At 37.1% G+C, this 22,191-nt stretch overlaps 1 protein-coding gene across 5 annotated transcripts in view; it reads left to right on the plus strand.

Annotated features, from left to right (window-relative positions):
* The window catches only part of EFHC2 (EF-hand domain containing 2), a 58,111-nt gene extending 38,577 nt beyond the window's left edge, over positions 1 to 19,534 (plus strand). For 3 of the 5 annotated variants that reach the window (XM_040545484.1, XM_040545485.1, XM_040545487.1), the window contains exons 11-15: positions 3,721 to 3,854; positions 8,664 to 8,861; positions 9,428 to 9,520; positions 16,571 to 16,676; positions 19,161 to 19,534. In XM_040545484.1, the coding sequence (XP_040401418.1) occupies positions 3,721 to 3,854; positions 8,664 to 8,861; positions 9,428 to 9,520; positions 16,571 to 16,676; positions 19,161 to 19,256 (627 nt within the window). In that variant the 3' untranslated portion in view covers positions 19,257 to 19,534. Of the gene's footprint in view, positions 1 to 3,720; positions 3,855 to 8,663; positions 8,862 to 9,427; positions 9,521 to 13,158; positions 13,399 to 16,570; positions 16,677 to 19,160 lie in introns of those variants that run through there. The other 2 variants (XM_040545486.1, XM_040545488.1) reach the window with 2 other exon arrangements.
* Positions 19,535 to 22,191: the final 2,657 nt, after the last annotated feature.

A 22,191-nucleotide genomic window follows, 5' to 3' on the forward strand; every position in this document is an offset into this window, starting at 1 on the left:
TAGAATCTTACCGATGAGAATTCCCTGATTTGATTTACTTGTGTTCATACATATTTATTTTACTGAACATTTCCATTTTAATATTAGAAATTCAAATCACAGTCAGGAATTCGGGCTTACAGTTTGTACCGAGTTTCACTGTCTTTTAGAGTTGCCTGCAGAGGGGAGAGCAGTAATAAAGAAAGAGCTGGACTGCTTCTGTTTATGTGTACATTTTGCTACCAGTCATTACACAGATGTCTGGTAAAAAGCCCTCATTCACAAAAACCTGAAATATATCCAATAGGAAGAAATGGATTGTCCTCCAGCAATTGCCACAAAGGTCAAAAAAAGAACGGATACAGGGATGGAAAATCAAAAGAAAGAAGAGTCCCAGAGCGTTTTGTGGGATTTTATGTTCATTTGGTAAAAAATGTAGATTTTTTTAAAATGATGAACTTCGTGCTGAAATATTTGAAAAAAATTACCCTAGTGTACTTGGGAATTCCTATTGTGTGCAGTCCCGAACCAGTCGGTTTGAGATGCATCTTAACAATGCAGCAGCTCAGGAGCCAAGGCATTTCAGCATCCCAGTCCCTCTTCTGATAGTTGTTTCAGCACCGTGTGATCTTGAACATCGCCCTTCGGACTAGACAGTGTTTTGAAGCCTTTGGAGCACTGCATATGCTTCATAGCTCGTGGTGGTGTCACAGCCTGAATTGTGCCTTCAGCAGACCTTCTGCAGAGCTGCCCATTACTCAGGCTTGTTAGAATATCCAGGAGGGTTTATTGAGCTATGAGATAATGCTCTCTGCCTTTTAATCCAGACCCTTTGTGAGTGGGGAAGGGAGAAGGTTTAGTGCAGGTTTTAGTTGTTCCCTGTCCACCGACTCACCACAGTGAGTGAACCTGCAGGATTCCCCACATGCCAGTAGGCCTGGCGTAGTCTTGGGGACTGAGAGTGTCATCTTGCCATCACTGTGCTGCTGAGGTAGAGGTAAATGCAGTCTGACTCTGTATTATTGCCTTTTGGCCACGCGTGCTGTGCTTACTCTGCTGAAAATAGCAGAACACAGCGCGGTTTCTTTGCAACGTGGAGTTAGCACCACCCCGCCTTCCCTGAAGTAATGAGGAAGGTCTGCAAATGCTTGTTGATGTAAAATGTTACGACTGCTAAATGCTTTAAGCAGTAAAATACAAAGCTATATACATTATGTTTTCTTACTGCTGGACTGTTTTTACTCTTAGTAGAATAAAAATCAAAGCTATTCTCCAAAATGCAGTCTGCATCATTAGGTTGTAAATGGTCTTTGGAACTGCTGTTTGCATTGATTGTCTTGAAGAAAATAAATGCAATCGTAGTTTTCCAGACTGAATGATTGTATATTACCAAAATAAAATCTGCAAAATGGGAAGAAACAACACTAAAAACATTTATCTGAAGTGAATTTTGAAATGTTCTTTGCACAGGGAAGAGTTCAAAACAGCTGGTAGAAAAAAACATTTTATTCTCCCAAGGACAGATGCTTTATTCAGATCCTTTGGCAACAGTTCCAGAAGTAAGGGTACACCTTGTTTACCTCAGTTCATCGGGGCTGCATACTCAAACCACAAGAACTTCAGCAATTATCAGAGAAGAGCAGAGACAGAAGACGGTTAGAAGAAGGGAAAAAAACTAATATATTTCAGTTATTTCTAAAATTAGAAATCTTTTTCCTTCTGAATCGACAGAGGTTTCCTTTTGGCACAACACATCAGTACCTTTTCTGAACACTGGTGAAAGAAATCTAGATGGAATATTTTGCTTTTGGAAAATGAGATAAATTTTCTGTTTCAAAGATGTATTTATTGTATTGCACTTAAATTAAGGGGCGAAAAGAAATCAATGAATCTTTTTGTTTTGATCACAGCCTGTAATGAAAGTAACTTGAAGAATCTAATTTTCAAAACATTTCAACACTTAGTTTCTTTTCCAATTTGATGAAAAAAGATGTATTTGGAAACCGTGAATTTGCTTCTGAACAGAACATTTGCATTGTGCACAGCTCTAATGGTATTATCAAGGTTTGAAGAGGATTCTTTCAAACAAGGCATTGCTCTGCCTCCTTGGAAATGGATTCATCAACTCTGAAGCAGTTTCAATTGCTTAAACTTTGTAGTCTTCTGCAGCACAGGCACGAAGGTTGATTTTACTTGCATTGAATCCAACATAATAAAGTCTGACTCAGGCATAAGCAAGACAACCAAACAAAACTAGATTGTGACTACTGGAATGTCGACAGCTACAAGAGAAGTGGGGAAAGTGAGTGAGGAGTTATCACCAGGCTGCTCGGATACTAGATGTTTACATAGGTGTTTGCAATATATAGTTTGGAAAAAAGGTGTAAAAGCAACTGCTTTGACAATGTAAAGGGCAGTTTTTTAAGTAGATGACACTTTGCCCATTTTAAATACTCTGCAGATTGATTCCTTCTGCCCAGCCTTTTCTCAATCTCTGTTCCTTTCTTTTTCAGTAAAATGCTGTGTGCTTGTGGCCCAGACAATAAAGTCTTGGCAAGAGGACTGAAAAAGTTGCTGTCTCTAAGTCTTTTTGATTGCTGGTCAAGCTGCTCCACACCACTGGCTTGCGTGGCATTGCATGCCAGTGTTGTACTTGGAGCAGTTTTTGCATATGCAGTGGCAGTCTTCTCTAAATTTGAGCATGTTACCTACGACCACTGATTTATTAATTAAATGTGGATCAATTTATAATGCTCTGGCAGTGTCATAAGGACTTCCAATACTTCCAGGACTTTTCTAGGTCTCTTTGAACAGATACAATTCTGTGGACAGACTTCAGCATGATGGGGAGTGAGGCCTCATCTCTTCTGTGATGAAGTCCTCAATACCAGTCATACCAAATTTTAAGTGCTTGTTTGTTAAAAGAACATTTCTTACTGCAAGAAATGAGAGAAAACTATTTTCAGACCATTCATTGTGCTTTATAAAGGAGGTGGAGCATGATAGATGTAAGGGCATATCTGATATTAATATCTGGACTCAGCTCCAGTTTAATGACTAAATACATAGACGTTTATGGTAAAGATGAACATAGCAAATAAATCTTTGGTAGAGCTCTTACACAAGAATCTGAATATAGGGTGAAAGCCTAAGTGCTCCAGTTCTATTTATCTGAATTCAATTTTATTTTAATGGTCTATTTAGGAAGAAATAAGCATTCTTGTTACATGACAGGGAAAATTGTTTCCTAACTGATTTCCAATCTGCTAATTCTGAGTATGTTTTACATAATATGAATGAGTGTATCTGTTGGAACAGTTGATCCGAGCCAATGGTGAAAAGATTAGTTTTAACCTGGTAGAATTTATTAATTGAGAATTCAGTGACATGCACCAACACAAAAGGAGGACAAAGTTATTAGATCTATCCTTCAAATGTTACTGCTTCAGTTTTAACAATACAATGCTTGAAGCAAAAGTGAATGTCCTTTCATGTGTCTGCAATAAGCTCTCTGAGAATGCATGATTTTTGTTTTGTTATTTAATTCTCAGTAGAAAGCAAGTTTTTTTTCAGTAGCAAGCTTCCCTCCAGACTTAACATGTTGCAAATTTATGCATTTGAAATGAAACAATGAAGAAACTAACCGTTCAGCTTTGCCCTGCATCCTGATAACTCTTGCTGTTACATAAGTTGCATAGTGCTTTTCTCTCTTATCTCTGTGTCTTGTTTTCCTCTGTTAAGTTCTCTGTCGCTGATACTGGTTTCATCCTCAAGAAACTGAAAGACATAGCTGAACCTCGTTCACAAGAAATCAGACAGGTGTTTGCAGCCACAGACCCGGAGCATACCAAGGTGATTGAGTATGAACCTTTCAGGTAAGACAGTGGGTTTTGGTTTTTAATATTTAATGGAGGCACATTCCCCCAGAAAGTATAGGGCATGAATTACTATTGACACCTTTGGCACGTGTTAGCTGACAAATGGTGTATGTTTCTTTACATTTACTTGGAGACTTTGTGGGAAAAGAAGGTGAACCCGTGTCCTGGAAAAACAGAAATGAGAGAGAGCTTTTCAAGTAATCTAGAAAGCACAACTAAAATCTGTCTACTTTTTATGGAGCTGGCACAGGGTATTATGAAGAAGGGCAAGTAAGTAGTAATATATTCACTGAAGGATAAAGAAAAGCCCATCCTCAGAGAGTGAAACAAATTAATTGTAGTTTTGAAATTCGAGAAAGAAGGTTTGAGTTGCGTTCTGAAAATGGTGTTATTTGGGTTTTGAATCATTGATAAATGAATGATTGGTAAATGAATGAATCATTGATAAATGAACCAAGGTGTACTGAAATTACAGGATACAGTGATAAGCATCTTTAAAACATACTGGAAAGCAGTAGTGAGAGCAATGCTTATTAATGATGTGGAACAGAGGAGGAGATTTTACCTAGAAACATTTTGTTCTTCACAGTGGTAATAAACTATATATTTAGGAACTGTCATAATAACTAAAGCATATAAGTAGATGTATATTGCATGGAATGTCATCCCTATAGAAATGTTAACCAATGCAGAAAAATCCTTGTGAAATATCTCAGAGAAAATATAGATCTGAAGAAGGTTTTTCCAGTGATTCAAAGTGAAAGTAGTGACAGATGAAAACAAGCTGGTATTCAGAAATCAAAAAAGAGTGTTTAAAAAGTAGAATTCAAACTAAGAGAAGCCAGAGCTTGTGGAAGTTTTTGGTCAAAATATTCCTAGACTCCTTGATGTTTTACTCAACAAAAGCAAGATTTTGAATTGTTAACTGCATTAAGAGGGAAAATGTTATTTCTAGAGTAAGAAGAGTAGAAGATTGAAAGTTCATGTGTATGTGAAGAAACTTTATGGCACTTGTAAAAGGGTTTTAATTTACATGTCCAGTAACTGTTTAAAATTGAACAATTATGGTTTTAATTAAAATTATGAAATAATTATTTGCAAAACTGTCTTCTTACATGTACTAAGAGCAGATCAAGGCTTCAGAACATTTGCATGACAAAATTGGTGGAGCACACTTTTAGAAGGGTTGATTGTGCTTTCCCTGTTTACAGCAGGGATTTTTTAAAATTTATTTTATCAAGCAGAGGTTCAGTTGCACGTAAATTTAATTACAGCCCAGCTGTTTAATTTAGGTTGGTGCTGTTCCTATGGCATGTATGGAGGCACTTGGTTTAAGCAATAAAAATACTGTAGCCCTCTCCGTGAGCAAGAAAGAAAACGGGAGTTCACATAATGATGTTTTTTAGCCTCAGTGCTCACATAGGCCAGTCTGAGCAACTACTAATGGTTCATATCCTTCCTCTGGTGGGACCTAAGGGGTTTTAACAGGAATCATTCACACACTGCCACAGGAAGGATTTGCCTCTAAGGCACATTTGACTTCCGTGCTTTATAGTGAATAGTAGATTTTGTTTCTGTTCGTATTTAACGGGTTTCTTTTTTTTTTTTTCTTTTTTTCTTTTCTTGTTTTAAAATCCACATGTTTTAGGAAAGAAATATTTTCAATGACAAAGGCAAGAGAGCCCTTCTTTGCATCTATGAGAAATCACAGATATTTTTCTACAAAAAGAATATGTATTTCTCCTTCAATTTTATATTTTCTTGTTTACATCACTGCTTATTTTAAATCTGTCATGGCATTTCATGACTAAAACTAACTACAAATGATTATTTTTAATACAGGCAATTATCTGTGTGACAGCTTCAACCAGCGGAATAATCCTCTTATCTTAAATACAGCTAAAGCTTTGCTGTGCTCTAAATTTTGCAGTTCAGGCTTCTTCCTTTCTACCTGTATAATTTTATACAAGTTAAATTTAAAAATACACCTATAAGTATGACGTAGTGAAGCAGAATTATAATTATACAATTTACTTGAAGTATTCTCAAAACCCACATCAACGGGACATCATCCAGGAAATAAATATATGGTGCGTACAGAAGCAATCCCCAATGCTATTGTTAGAACTATTGAAAGCTTTGTTAAAGAGAGAGGAAGAGAAAATAACTATAACTTAGAAGTCTGTATATCACATGGTCCTATCCAGACTGCTCTTTCTCAGAAGCTACTGGCAAGACCATTTGCTGTTAGAAACAAAGAACCATGTGAGTTTAGCAAAGATGCCTATCTTTAATTTAGCTTGAGAAATAGCTCTCTTAAGCAGTTAATTATTATTTGTTCTTTCTCTACCAAATTCAGATTGCAATCTGTATTATTCTTCTAGAACAGCAACAACAAAAAAGATAACTAACTTGTGGGAACAATTGTTGCAGCTTGTTTCTTTTTGTCAGGAAGAGTTTAGATGTATTCAGTGTGTGAATCTTGGGTCTCTCTTGTTAGTCCCTAGGAATCACAAAAAAAAATCCTTAATTCCCAAATGAGACAATAATTTTCTCTAGGGTTTTGGTGACTCAGTTGTCACCAACTGGCTTGAGAAAAGATAAGACTTAAAAAATCCTGACAATGGAAAAGTCTGTGCTGTGTGTGGAAATCCAGCCTGTGGATTTCATGTTCTCATGGGTAGAGCTACCTACGTGCTTTCAGCTTTGCCAACCCAAGCATTTAGTGCCAGTCTGACGAGGCAATGTTGTCCTCTACTTCATGTATGCAGTAATACCAAAAAAAGAGGCTCCGGTTTTGACTGCATCTCTGAATGCTGCTACAACATGAATAATAATATTCAGTGTGTGTGTTAAGATAATAATATTACTAAATGGACCATGTTTTGGTCATTGAGCTTGCATAAACTCAAAATAAGGTTTGGTACTGTCATCAGCTTGTCTTTTCCTTATATTTATCTCCTGTCTTTGCAAATAAGAGATTTTACTGATTTTTTTATTAAAATAGAAAAACAGCAGTTGAGTCATTGTAGACATTATGTGGTGTTTAATATCCTTTTTTGAATAGCTGTGTGAGTGCAATCCTGTTCTCTGTAGTGGTATCTTCATTTGAACAGGACCACACAAGCCTCTGAGGCAAAGTGAGTGAAAAATTACATTTGTTAATAAAATTTTCTAATTTGAAGGGGTACTAAACTTCTGTGCTTTCAGTTCAGATGTGGATGTTAAAAGATCCACTATCAGAATTGTTCAGGAATTTAACTGCTCTTCAGCCAGCCATTTGAGTCTCGTGTCCGGTCTTTGTCTATCACTAACAATTTTTTCCATTTGTTTTCAAGGATTGGTGATCCTTGAAATTGCATCACAGTGATGCAGTACCCTCAAGTGTACCATAAGGTACAGCTCTAGCTGCAGAAGCCATTATGGTGTTGTTTATTCCTAGTGCAATTTATCCAGTTGCATCATAAATAGGTAATCTAATTTAGACTGAGACGCACAGGCCGATGTTGATGCTTGCTGTTAAAAAATCCTACTGATTATGTATTTATCTGAGACAGATTTGGAATCATAATGCCAAGGTATAGTTACACTAACCCAGGTTTGTTTGACAAGAGGTCTTGTAGCTATTGAGGTAAACTACAGTTCAGTTTTCTCAGGAAAGCTGGAAGCCTCCTACGTTTCCTTGCTACTGGCGTTTTTCTTCTTTCCTGTGGTGTCAACACGCAGGTCACAGGAGGAACTCCGTAGTCACTGAAGGTGGCACAATCCCTACTGCAAAGCTTGTACCATCTTCTAATGCAGTCTTTCTCCTCCCTCTCCCAACAATATAAACCAAAGTTTTATGTATAACAAGACTATAATTTAGTCTCAGTGCTTGTTTCCATTTGCTGATATACAATAAGTGTCTTCAGGAGCTTACCCTAATATTACTCCAGTACTATTATCAGCAACAAATCCTTGATATTAACAGGAATGATTAGTCATTCAATGCCAGTATTGGCCCATCAGATGGATCTTAGGAACATTTCTTCTTCCTTGGGTTGGGCTGGTTCTTCTGAGCAGCACAAGCAACCTTGGGAGAGCGCATCTCAGGCTTTTCCCTGTGGGATCTGATTCCCCACTGACAGTACCCAAGCATCAGCTGGTCTTGCTGCTGTCCTTTATTTCTTTCTTGTCAGGAGGGCTTGCAATTACAAGTTGGGTGTAATTTTCTGCCCTTTCTGTGTGGCTGATTTGTGTTTCCCTTCCCCCAGCTTTCCCATGAAAGCTGCCCAACAGGGCCAGTTTTCACAGTGATTTGTGGAGTGTGGCTTGACACTTGATTAATACCACCATTCTCTGTTGGTATCTTCTGCCCCACTTCTCTTCCAATGATGTTTTATGCAACTGTTGTATGTGCTTTGTGTTTATAGATAATTAATCATACATTGCAGAATGCAAAATACAATTAGGAACAAAACAGGATAATAGCCTGTATAATTCACTGTATTGTTGGACAAAGCTAATCTCTACTAATGTTCCATGCTAGTACAGCATTTCCAGGTAAAAGGTTTCTATAAGGATTATGTGTTTTGTTATGTGTAGTCAACTACAGAGGAAACATGGACATCTTCCAAAAGTTAAGAGTTCAGGTACTTCCCGTTAAACCTCCTTGAACAGACCTGGATTTCAAATTTAATTGAATACTTTCTTTAAAGATTTTAAATAAATACAGCATTTTAATAGTTGTTTTCACAGAAATTTAGCAATTATTAACTTTTTAACTATTTTACTTAAACTAATATAGTATGTTGTTTTTGTAAACAGAAATTTGATAGTCAGTATCACGGATGGAGCATTTTCAGAACATGAAATTATGACTCTTGGGCGCTATTACGGTGTGAAAGAAGAATATGAAACAGACCTCCACCTCCTCCTTGCAGTGGCTCAAGAACAACTGAAGAAAAAAAGCTTTGAGAATTTTGGGCAACTGTCTGCAGTACTTGTATACAATGATCGTGAAAAGTAAGTTTCCTCTGTTTATCCTAGGCTGCTTTCTGGTAAACTCTACTTGCAAACCTACCTAGTTTCTGTTTGTTGCTGAGCAAATGATATATTGCAGTCAAAGAATACTTTTTCAAATCTTAAGCCTCTCTCAGCACTTGACAGTGGACAAGAAAAGGATAGTCTTTTTGTGTCCTTTTCATTTTGTTCATGTACTTTTTGTTAATAGCTGCCATACTGAGTATTCACTGACATAATCAGATGTCCGTTCACAGGCAAAACAGTATATTAAATGAAAGACTGAATAGTTATTTAACAGAAAAAGGATTTGTTGTTGATCCTTTATGTTGATCATTTGCCCTTTTTGTTCTGTGATGTCACAGAATAACAGAATCACTAAGGATCTCAGAATGGTGGAGACAGGCTACTAAGTGCACTTCAAGTTTCTAAGCTGTATAACAGTGAAATTCCATAAAATATATTTTCATTGCCTCTGACACATTTTCCTGTACACATTAACATTAACTTGAAATAAACCTGGCTAATACCTAATGTACACTTCTCCCTCTCTCTTTCTGTTTGTGTAGATGTGGGGTGCTGCCCTATCAGATGTGCAGGACTATTTGCAAGTCTTTTAAGTTGCCACTGGCTGATGACCTTCTGGAAGCTGTACTGACCATGTAAGTTAAAGGCAGATAGTATGACCTGCATGAATGGCCAAAAATCAGTGTTAAATATTTACTGCAGACACATTTCTAAAGAATTTGTCATCTTTGTAATTTCAGTCATTACATTGTGTTGATTTTGTCCATGTACAGGTGCAGATTTTCTTATTTATAGAATATTTATAATCAACCGTGGTGCATCCATCTTAGCAATGTATCTTCTTTTTTGTCTGGCACGATAGATCATCTGGGGTTTGCCAGAATTCTGTGGATTTAGACTCATGGTAATCAGCTAATGATACCTACCATTATCAATGAGATTCACTTTATTTGCATTAGTTGTTCCAGTTTATATAAGTTATATAAGGTAAAAACACTAATCTCATAGAAGCATATGATGAATACAATACCAAGATGAATACAATGAAGTATCTTTGAATCAAGTTGACAGCATTAGTACTCTTCTACAAAAAGTGGTTTCCTACTCTTATTAACCTCATCTGCAACATTTATTCTATTGTAATTATTAAAAAGAAAAAGGAGTATTGCATGATTTTGGTATTTTCCCATAGCACATTTAACTTTTTTGAGACAAATTGTTTGGCTAGTCGTATTCAAGGAAACAGGAGTGAAAAGAACTAGTATTCAATGCACTTGTATAAAAGGCTAAAGTTCAGAGTAACCCAAGGTGTTTTGAGTGCTCGTGTCATCATGAGTTTGGTTTTCATGGCCAGCTTCCCTGGTAACAGGTAAAGTACATGCTCTTTGGTCTTTTCTTTCTCGTGAGGGAAATCATTAAATATTTTGTCTGTGCCTTCACACAGTGTAAAATGCAGAAGCAGGTCTTGTCATGCTTAGGTGTTTTCATGTAGATATGCTTCTTGATTTCAGCAGGAAATTCAAACTAAACATTTGGATTTATCAAATAATGAAAAGACTCTTGTCAAGCAGAAAGGTGGAATCCATTTTATTAAAACATTTATATACAGCAAGCAAGGCTTCCTACTTCAACCAGTATCAACAAGACTGCTTTTAGAAGCCTAAAGGGCTATTTTCTACAAAGTCCTGTTCCCCCCCCAAACCAAAATCTTTCAGAATAGTTCCCTGTAGTAGCCAGATAGATGTCTTTGGTAATTGGTTGGCCATTAACCACTTCTGACAATTGGGTTACAAGTGTTAGTCATCAGAAACATGTCTGAATTTTAGCATTAATCGAAAACTCATTTTTAGAACTCCCACTAAGCTGCCCAACACAAAAAGTGTCGGAGGACAGTTGGCATCCTGGACTAAACAAGGAGTGCTCATAGTTTCCATTTCATGAAGGCTGAAATTGAATAGATGCACAGACAACGGACTGAACGTTTTCCTTTATGTACTAACTCAATGCTGATGAAAAACAGACAGGCCTGACAAATCGTAGGCTCCAGAGACATGTTTATTGTTTGTGAATTTATCCTAGGGAAAGCTTTTGTGAGATGAACGTCTTCTCTTAAAGGGTCTTAGTGTGGGCAGTTAAAAAGAAAAAGCCCAGTACACTACAATAAAGAATTAGATATGAGCTTAGAAGACAAAGAAGAAGCTAAGGCCTGGATTTCACCCAGCAGATACCCATGACAGCCAATTCAGGATTCAGCCACTGTAGGTTCTTTCTGCAGGCGATGGAGAAGGAGAGGCAGTCGTCTCAACCCGTGAAAGAGCTGGATTTCAGAATTACCATCCATTTTCCTGTAAAAGGGTTCGTGGCCAACTTGTATTCCAGATTTCTGTATGAGAAAGTTAAATGGCGTGAAGCTGTGCCTCAGAAATCAGTGGGAGAAGTACTGTGTATGACAGAACATTATGCATAATGCTGGTTCGAAGTTACAATAGCAGCTGCTTTGAAAGATGGTGTTTTTTGTGGTGATTCACTGTGCTGCAGATAAGAAAGAACGTTACTTTCTTAATGATGTGTGCAGTTGGCACTGCCTTGGAAGAGTATTGTTGCACGAGGGTGCAGAGTCAAGGATTTTGTGAAGTGTATTTTATAAGTGTCAATTTACAGTAATCTGGAAATGGAAAAATAGATTTGGCTGAGTGAGATTTAGACTTTTCCTTTCATCCTGCTTTTCTGGTTCTCGTTGAGACTGAAGAATCAAGAAGCAGGCAGGTTTATTGTTAATGCAGAATAGTCTGGCTCCTGGGGATTATGCAAGTCAGTGTGGGCAAAGTTCGAAAACAGTATTCTTCTGCTGCTTTTTTTTTTTTTTTTTTTGATGACAGAGTTTGTAATTCTGTGCCCTTTGTGTCCATTGATGCTTTCCGAAGGAAGCAGTGGTAGCATTCCTAATGTATGTATCCAAATTTATAATGGAAGAAAGCAGTACAATAAAAGTTGTTGGACTGATTCCCACAGAATCAGTATATATAGCTAATGCACTAGCTGGACCCTATTCAGCTATAAAATGATCGTAGACGATGTGGATCAGATAATGGTTGAAGACTGGACCTATATGTTTATTCAGCTTTGCTATCTGAGATTACGTAGCAAAGACTTTTTTGTAGGAGTTAATGGTTCTATTTTTCCATTTTAAAAGGTAATGCCCTTAAAATGTTTACTATTTACATTTGCAAATTACACCACAATGATCTGTCACTTATTAAAAGCACAGGATGGAACTAGTAGTTACTGTCTAATTTTGTGGTCACCTCCAGATGATCCAGGACTTTGTTTACTGCACTGGAAGAGCATTCAGTTTCCACAAAGAGCAGGGAGAATTAGCACAAAGACTGTGAGATTTTGCAAGACCCTTTTGAATTGTCTGTCTAGAGTAAATTTATATTTTCAATTGTGGGATGGTGAAATAGTAGGATTTGGGTACCTAACAAGGTGTCCACTATTGCAATTCATCGAGCTGTCTTATTAAAAGATATTTCCTCTCTCCATCAGCATTATTTCACTTAGTTTTTCAATTACAGGACAATACAGATTTTTAATCACAATATATTAAGCAATACCTATGGTATACACTTTCTTCTGCCAGTAAACCGGGGTAGCTTATTATAAGCATTTCTTTAAATTTATGCAAGCATAATGAACAATTATGGTTTGTTTAATAAATAAATGTTGTAAAAATGCTGAAGTAATGAATTTAGATCCCCCCCCCCCAATATTTTTATTTACTACAATGCTAAATGTATGCTAACAAGAACTTAAAAAGATACAGTCTTTCCCCAGAGGGTATATAAACAGCTGGCAGATAACAAAAGAAAAAATGGTGTGAAGAAGGGATGGATGAGAAGTTTACAAGTATTACATGTTGATGATCCTGCATTAGTTTAGTTGTTAAGCATGTCCCTATTTTTAAAAAAGTCTTTTAATTTCTATTGAAACTGGCTCTGTAGTTCTCCTCTTGACAGGAGCAGGGTCAGTCTATTAGACCGTGGAGTCTTGGAGTCTGGCATTTATGGTTTTTAAGCCGTAGAAGCACAGCCAGTGGGGAAGAAGTATTATTTATTTATTTATTTAATTTTTTTAAAAAGGTAATTCCTAGTGCCTCAGGTAGCCTCTTCTGCCTGCCCAGCTTTTCCCTGATTCGTGGCACTGTAATATATATATTTTTTTACCTACTTGCCAACCTGTAACATTTTTTTTAGGGTTGACCTGTTTCTTTCAGGAAGGTAACCCTCTTTTCCTACTCCGGCAAGTGCCCTTGTAGCAGCAGCAATTGGAAATGGTCATGAGATCGTTCTTCTACACTCTCTATTCTGCTTGTTGCCTTTGATGCCTGAGACTCACTTTGCCATTTATGATTAAAAGACTCCAGCATGAATATACGGATCTCTTAAAAGAAATTATTTCTGTTATTCAGTATCTCAAGGAAGTGATGGTTCAATTTATAGTTGTTCAAGACAAGAATAAATGTATGCACAAGATGGTAGCCATTACTTAACTGATAGTGATCAGCCGCATAAACTGGTCTGTTTGCTATTTTAAATCTTTTCATAAGAACAGTTTATGAAAATTTAGGTGTATACCAGTGTTACACAGGGACTGTCAAACAGCTGAAGAATCCCAGCATTTTCTCTAAGCTTAAAGCAGCATAGTGCCTCTCCTCTACTGTTATCAGATTAACTACTTAGCAAATGCTATTAAAAACTAAGGAATTCAAAATCTGCATATGTACATTATATTTTACATGAATGTTTGGGTTGCAGAGTTCTTGATGGGAAAGAAAATATATTTATACGTAGCCTTTACTCGGCGAAGCATCCTCAGGAACAATCTTAATGTGAATTAAATAGATTTTTCATGTATCTGGAGTAAATACTCCATTATGAATACATTTTTACAAGCAAAACCGTGTGATTATTTCTGTAATATCAAAAAGGAAAAGAAGCTCTGCAAACAATGGTAAGAATGAGGGAGTGATTTCCACAGTCTAAAATCACATGCAATGGTGAAGTCATAGGGCAAAACTGGAGAGAAACGTAGTTTCAAGAGATCTTTGTTGCATCTTCTTGATAAGGCAAATCTAATTTCCTTTGCTGAAGAGCACTGTCAGTTCCAGTCATATTAATTCCAGCCTCTGAAATGTATGACATCTCTGTCCTAATAACGCAGAACTTGATAACATCTCTTCATTCCATCTGGATACTCTGTACCGAATTATAAATATGTGCATTTAGTAGATTAGCACAATAAGACACAGTAGGGAAAAGATCTAAAGAGTGGATTTTTCTCCTCTGGATTATATTGGTGTAATACATTAAGCTGCTTTCTGTAGCTATTGAAATATGGGATTTAGGAGTCCCATTTCCTATGCCCACCTTAAAATCTTTGGTTGTAGTTAACTTCATGTCCATGTTGTTGCCTCGGTTTGCTAGTGCTGTCAGTTCAAAGGACTTTTCTCCTTGTTAATGCTTGTCAAATGCAGAAGCAATGTTTTTCCCCAACTTCATTGCCTCAACATAAAATTGATGCTAAAGTAATTACACGCCTTCACTTGTTCTTTATTTAAAACTCCTACTTATGCAGCTCTGCATCTTGACAGTAGACCTTATCTTTTGACTTTTCGCAACCAGCAAAAGCTAAATACATATACACTAGTGCATATAATAATAATAATAAATTATCATGATTGTACTGAAATTCAAAATCTGTGCTCCAGTTGTTTTTTTAAGAGCTTTTTTTTGTCTTCTTACTTCCAATGCAAAACTCCTGTTTCCCCAAATGCCACCTGAAAAAAAAAAAAAAAAGAAAAAAAAAAGAACAAGAACGCCCTAGAAGTGGGAATGAAAATTTTCTTGTATGTTGGATATATTCCACAAAAGTGAGGCTTTATGAAAATGTTAACTTGCACGTGAGGTATTAAAAAGAAGAAAGCCAAAATAGGTTTTCTCATGGCAACGTTTCAGGCTCCTCTTTAATTCTAGTAACAGTAGCATTCTTCTCTGACTGTGCTTTCATCTTCAGCATAACTCACTGTACTTAACATTTCAGTTTATCGTTAGCATCTCTGTTTATGGCTTTCAGTATATTTTATTATTATCTCTCCTGCTGACTGTTAAATGAAAGGTGTGGGGGGAGGAGAGGGAGAGGATGAGCTGCAGTTTATTGCAGTTTATTTTTGTCACTAGATTTATTTCTCCTCTTCCCCAGTGTTGTTTTCCCAGTTTGTGTTATAAAGTCTTCCTTCAAGTACCTTCATGCTTAATTTTCACCAGAACCCTCTCCAGTAATTTGGAGAACTGAAGTTGTTTGAGGCCTGTGTTTTGTGCAGTTCTATTTCTCCAAGAACAGAATAAAATGATTTTCTAAAAAACATGTTTCTCCAGAGATGACAGTGTGTAATTGATCTGGCGCCTACATGTGCAATAGTATTTGTCTCACCGGGTTACGTGGTAGAATTATTTAACCTGATGTTTGCCACCAAAAAATACTTACTAAATCTAGCTAGTCATATATGTCTCTCCATGGACAGCAGTGAAGCACAGATGCTTCCAGTGTGTGCTTAGATGCCTAAACCAGATCCTTTTTCCATGTGGGTAGTGCTAAGTGAGACAGATGTCATTCACAGAAGCTGCTAATGCAGTATGTATGTATAGCAGAGCAGTTAAGATGTTCATTTCAAGAACAATCTGCGTGGTAGTGTCAATTCTGCAAGGTGTGTCAGCTTGCAGAATTGAAGTATCTTTCAAGCATTTGACAAGACCCACTCAAATAACAGCAGATTTCTGTATGCCTTAATCAAGTAAGTGTTTTGCTGAACCGAGGACTTTTTTCTGAAGCTCCTTCATTCAAAAAAATAGCAGAAGGATGGCGTGGCTTACAGAGCTGCTCCCAGTGGGTTTATTAGCGCCGGGTTATGATTTTAGAAATCTGAGGGAGGAAGGTAGTATGTTCCATGTGTAATAGTAGCTGTAGAACCTAGCTGGCAGGATATATCTCTTCATTCAGTTAGGGAACCTTTATAACAGACACAAATATATATATTTATTCCATGGAAATGAAGAATAATACCATAAAACAACTACCAAATGACAAGGATTGAGATTGTTGAATCTGGCTATTAAATTATAGGTTAGAGAGCTGCATGTTTGTCAATTGTAAGTTGATCCCAAGGTGTGTACAAACAGCATATTTGAGAGATTGCTTATTTTCAGGAAATGACTGTAGAAACTGTATAAAGCAGGTCAATTGTGTTAAAGCACATCTTTCTTGTATTGTACTACCAGTTTCTTTTCTACACAAAGGAATTATACACCAACCATCCCAGCTCTATGGTTGTCACCAACTGTGGGATCCTAGTTCTGGAAAAGGCTGGGCAATGGTTAAAAATTAAACCTTAAAGAAATTGAATACTAGTGTGAGAGACGATACTGAGCAGTAAGTATATGGAATGTAATGTACAATATCAAGGCCTGGCAGTTTGTCAGTGTTTCTCCATACTCTTACCAGGCTTTGGTTCTAAAGGAATGAAAAATGATTATCCAAAAAGTAATGTATTAGTATGTTGTAGATAACATGATATAACTGTGTTAAAATTTTCATTTAACCACGAGTCATCTTGTGGATGTTCTGCTTAGGTTTGAAGATGACAATAAGCAAGTGGAGTATAAAAAATTTCTGGATGGACTGAACTGGAGAGAGAATCAAATACCTGCATTCCAGACAATAAAGCTTCCTCTCAAGGTAAAACCACTATATTTGAGCAAAGGAACAGCACAGCCAAGCACATGAGATAATCATGTGTTTTGGCCAAGTGTAACATGAGTGCTTCATCCAACAAAGCCAATAACAGTTTTCATCTTTGTGCATTTGTGACTATTTTCTTCGTGTAATTATCTTTTTCTGGGAGGTTAAGAATGAATCAGAGAAGTCACACAGGGAATAGGAGGCCTGCTACCCACCTGTGCCTAGTAGGTGTCACATCTCTGTGACATTTTTCTGAAAGAAAAAAAAAAAAAAGAGGGGAGAACAGGTGTATTTGTCCTTGAACAATAGGTGTGAATACTGCGCCACCCACAAATATTTCTGCCACATGTCAAATGATCTGTTTGGTTGCTGGGATAGCCAGGAAATTCTTAAAACTCCACTGGCACCACAGAAAATAGCTACATATATTTTATAACTTTGTGGAAACTTGTATATAATACAGCACATCACTGGTAGGTGTAAATCAGGAGCAGTACTGAAGGATCAACATTGTATATCTCCACCAGCCTGCTACTTAGGGTAAATAAAAATGTGGTGTCAACAAACTGCAGAGATTAATCTGATCTCGCCATCTTGTGCTGAATGGAACATTTTAAAATAGATGGTACATAAGGCAATTACGCTGATTTTTAAAAATCTTGTAACAGATAAATACGAAGCCCTTCTGCCAATGTGTAGTTTCGCTATTCTGGCCTAGTCCATGTGTTGCTATGCTTGTACAGAATGTGTTTGATTGTGTTCAGACCACTTAGAAACATAGCATTCCCTTGAATTCGAGTTCAACAGTGACATATTTTAAATCAATATTCCTCAAGTGCTGTGCTATTAACCTGACTGCTCTCTCTTATTGGCTTACGAGCTCTTTCTTCTGTAGCATCTCAAACTGTCTGGGGTGTCTAACCAGGGCCCTGTGCTGCTGCTTTGCTCTGCTTTCTCTGGTGGTTTCTTTTTCACTTTGTGATTGAGAAGAATTTTTCTTCCTTGCACAAATCAAATCAAATCAAAGCCCTTTCATGTGTTTTATACAGCAGTCCTATGGTTCTTGTGGAGTAGGCTGTGTTCAGTGGGTATTCTTTGTTTTTACAGAGTAATTCCATCTTTAAGCTATAACTTGGTATTTTACCAGTGCCTTCTCTCAGGAGAGTCTGCCAGGATAAGGACCCTCATGGGCCTCAGCACCATGCAAGCAAAAGAAGGTCAGAGCCTGTGCAGTGAGGATTTTTGCCTTGAAGATGGTGCTAAGCTCCGTACCAAAAAATCAAGGCTGAAAGAAGCAGATATCTGCACAGATACGCTTGCTGTTTAATCTGTTTGACCGTTTTTCTCCTCACAGCTGCATGGCTTATCTAGCCATTGAGCATGACCTGCTTTCTGGCAGGTGAGGGAAGGAGATGGCTTCTGCGCAGTGAAGGTGGGGTGCAAGTGATGGTGGCACAAAAAGTGGTCTTCACGAGTTGAAGGCACAAAGGAAAAGGTGCTTGTGAAACAAGCTGGAGGTTGAGTGGACATCTGTGGTAAAATGTATGTTCTGATCAGTGTAAGAGACATGGTTTTCTTTGGGTATGAAGGAGATGTTATCTTTCCTTGGAAGATAGTCAGTGGATGGGCTTTCAGGGAGTGGCTGATGCTTAAGAGCCCCAGTTGAGAGCAGTACATGGGAGTTAGGGGAGGAAGGTTACAGATGAGGCCAAAAAGGAAAAAGGTGCGTCAAGAGGAATTATAATAATTCATCAGCATGCTGGGATAATCAGTTCCTCGTTGGCTCCAGAGCCTTGCTCTGACTGTCAGAGTGATACATAGTGCTGTTTTTAATGAACTGCATCCAAATTGGTTTCGGTATTGTTTATTCATTTTTATCGACTTTATTATTCTGTTAGTTAGCTGCAGTACCTAGACTATCTTTGGTACAATACACAAGTATTCTAATGAAGAAATACTAAGACATGGAAAAGATCAGTGAAAGGAAAGGATTTAAATCTTGTTGAATCTTTCAGCTTTAGAACCCAATTGTCATTCTGTTCCTAACTTACTTTGAATTAATGGTGATATTTTGAGGCTATAGTATCTGTATTTCATCAATAGATTTCAGTAGCAGAGTTGTGCTTGCTTAGCTGACTTTTCTCCTTTCTCTTTATCATTATTTTGTATGGTTTTGGTATTGAGGCATAGCTGACTTGTAAGGTTTTCAAGTATAAATGTCTTAATGAAGAAAATACAGTGTTCTTTAATTTGAAAATATCTGCAAAAGTGCTCAATATGTTCAATAAAATATTCTGCAAGATTGATAAAAATGTGCATGTAGTAATGTTTTAGGAGGATGCACTATATAAAGGTCCACATGTTCACAGAATGATTGTAATTGCAAGTTAAGCAGCACATTCACTCTTATGTTGACCAGCTTTTATATGTTGTTGTTTTCAATGTTATATTTTAAGATATTCTCTGTGTTACTAATTTCAGAATGAAGATGATTGGAATGGACAGCCACCATCCCTTCCTTTTAAAAAAATCAAATACTTGCCTCTTCTGGATGATCTGTTTGGCAAGGAAGAATGACCTGATCTGCACAAGTTACAGCTTTTGGATTACTGTTTCAGCTCCAAAACTTATTAGATGCTGAAGATATTTCTTGTAAAACAAAAATAGATTGGCTGTAGGTTTTATTACATTTTGTTTCTTATTCTAACATATATGTATCTTTGTGTATTTTTTAACTCCTAAATCAACAGTACTCTTTTGTACTTATAGAAGTGTGGTTAAAACTATCCTATAAACTTTGTGCCTGGTCTTATGGAGAACATGCAAATACCAAGGAATATATGAGTCAAACACAGCAAAATATGACTGACCCTATTTTGTTCTGCAAACAAAACAGGTTGTTGGCTGACCTCAGATATTATTAGGCCAATTAGCCTAAAATTAGCACAATTATATAATTCTGTTCAAATTTCCTCTCTTGCTTTTTAGCTTATACCAGTCTATTTTCCTATATCTCTACGGTGATGTTTAAGTGCTGTTTGTGTCAAAGTTTATTATTTTATGGTGGACATAGTTTTGTAGTTTTAGCACAGTATAAAGTTGCTCTGTTATCAGAGATAATTATAAGCTACCAATGTAGTAGTAAATATCTTGCAGGCAAGAAGCTATCAGCTCTTGCTTTTTGTCTTAAATGTGACTCAGATTAGCAACCATCCAATTTTACTCAGGTGAAGTGTGTGAAAAGAGGGTAATGTGGTATTATTTTAGTGAGCGTCTTTCCTCTGGTAGCACTGAACTTGCCCTTTGAATATCAATAGCTTTCTCTTTGCTCAAAAATGTGATGACTAAATGGAGCTCCTGTTAGCATTTTTGTATCTTTTTTAAGCTTGTGCCAGCTCAAAGCTGTGGTTAGATCTCAATTTACTGCATGTGCTTGCAAGAGAAGTAATTACCTCAGTTTAAAGAATGCAAGAGCTGTGGTGAAGGGGGCAGCTTATTCATCCGTGGTGATTCCATAGGTGAAGGGGAAGAGACATGAGCTAGCATACCTCTGCCTGCTGCTGGGAAGCTCACATCCTCTCTAGACTGAGAACCCTGTGCTGTCTGTAATCTGAAATTGCAATTTGGTGAGAAAGTGATTTAAGAAGATGAGAATTGAGCGTATTTAAATCCCCAAACCAAGGGCAAGACACTAGTTCAAATAATAATTTAATTCAGTAAGTCTGTATGTTTTTTTGAAACTTGAGATCCTTTTTAGATTTATGATTCCATTTTAGAAACATCTTGCTGCACTTTTGTATGGCAGTGTAAATGAAGTTTCTAATTGTATGTCTTCTCTCTAGCCCTTCAGTTCCTGAGAAGAAATTCTTTTCACGCCATATGGCAACATATGAAGCTTTTGGCAGCTTCTTACCTTTTTTGTTAGCAAAAAAGGACTTGAGACAAGGCCTAATTATGTGTGTTGCTGCTACTTAGGAAGGTGTTTGCAATGAAATGAATAAGTGATGGTCTGTGTCCAGAGGGTCAAAAAGAAAACTGTGAAAGTTGTTAACGTGTTCCAAGCTGTAGACAAGCTTTTGTAGACAACCATGTACTGCTTTTGATCCAAAAGAGGAAAATAGTTGCTTACATGACAAGAAAATTGTCTGACCATGGAGATAGTATCAGGAGCCAAAATAAAAACAACTTGTGTTCGAAGCCAGTTTGATGAAAGCTGAAGATTTTTTAAACATGCCACCACAGCTGAGCTTGACACTTTAAATGAATGCTGTTGCCCTTGTAAATTTTTAATGTTCACCAGACTTCAGAAGGATATCTTTCAGTTGTAGAAAACTTGTTCAGCTGATGGTTTCCAAGGAAGAATGACCCTGAACATTTAGAACTTCCCAAGTTGCTTTTAGAAACAGTAAATTCACTTTACTTTGTTTTCCTTAATGTGCATAGGATGAAGAGGACCCCTTTTGGATTTAAAAAAAAATAGCATAAGAAATATAATTTCATATCATTTTGTTTGGAACCCTATGTACAGGTTTTGTCAATCATGGTCTCGTCTGATCTGGTCACGGACAAGAAAGGCAACTGCAAACTGGAACCAGTGCAGAGAAGAACTAGACAGATGACCAATAAAATGGAAATAAGAAAGAAGGCTAAAGGAGTATGGATTATTTAGGGAAATGAAATGAAGGCTCAAAAAGAATATGGCTGTTCTTTGTGTATTCGTTATGGGTACGTATGCCAGGCAAGGAAAATAATCTTTCAGTTACGAACTTGGATTGCCTAAGAAAAACTAGTTATGGTTTGCCACAAATAATTTTAAACTGGACAACAAAAGAAGGTTTCTACCTTCTAAAATAATGAGAGTCTCAAACAATCTTCCAGGAGCAAAGTACCCAGTTAGTTTTAACATTGAGATGGATAATCTGATAAGACTAATTATAGGGTGTGTTGCCTGTAAGAGTGAGGACTGTATCTGGTATCGAAAAATTCCTCCTGGTCTCAGCCCATGTAATGAGGCAAAGGATTTTTATTTTTTTTAAAGAACAGAGAATTATCTGATTCTGTTTTTTCAGTATTTCCTATTGATACTTGGTGTGTTTTATTCATACCCTTCTGAATTCTTCTTCCTACTTCTCTTCTCCTCTTTTCCCATGTATCTCTCATAACCCTGATGAGCACAAAAGGATCTCAGGCGGAGCAGACAGGACCTGAAAAATGTTTTCAGTGCTTGTCACTGTGCTCACAATGTGTCATATGCTGTGGTCTGATGTGTTATAAACACATTTCACCAGGGTTTCTTTTTTACAAGCAGCAGTGCTTCCAGAAGGAAACGCCCCAGCCAATGAGCAGTCCAATAATACTCTTTGTATAATGTGACTTGCAGCATATGCTGCCCAGAATATTTCAACCTCTCTTCTAATCCTGCCACCAGCTTCTTCTCTCTTTTCGCATTGCTGATGAGGGGCCTGAATGAAGACAATACCACAAGATTATGTTTCAAGATGGCAGGAGGCCA

Source organism: Cygnus olor, chromosome 1 (assembly GCF_009769625.2).
Source record: "Cygnus olor isolate bCygOlo1 chromosome 1, bCygOlo1.pri.v2, whole genome shotgun sequence".
Lineage (NCBI taxonomy): Eukaryota > Metazoa > Chordata > Aves > Anseriformes > Anatidae > Cygnus > Cygnus olor.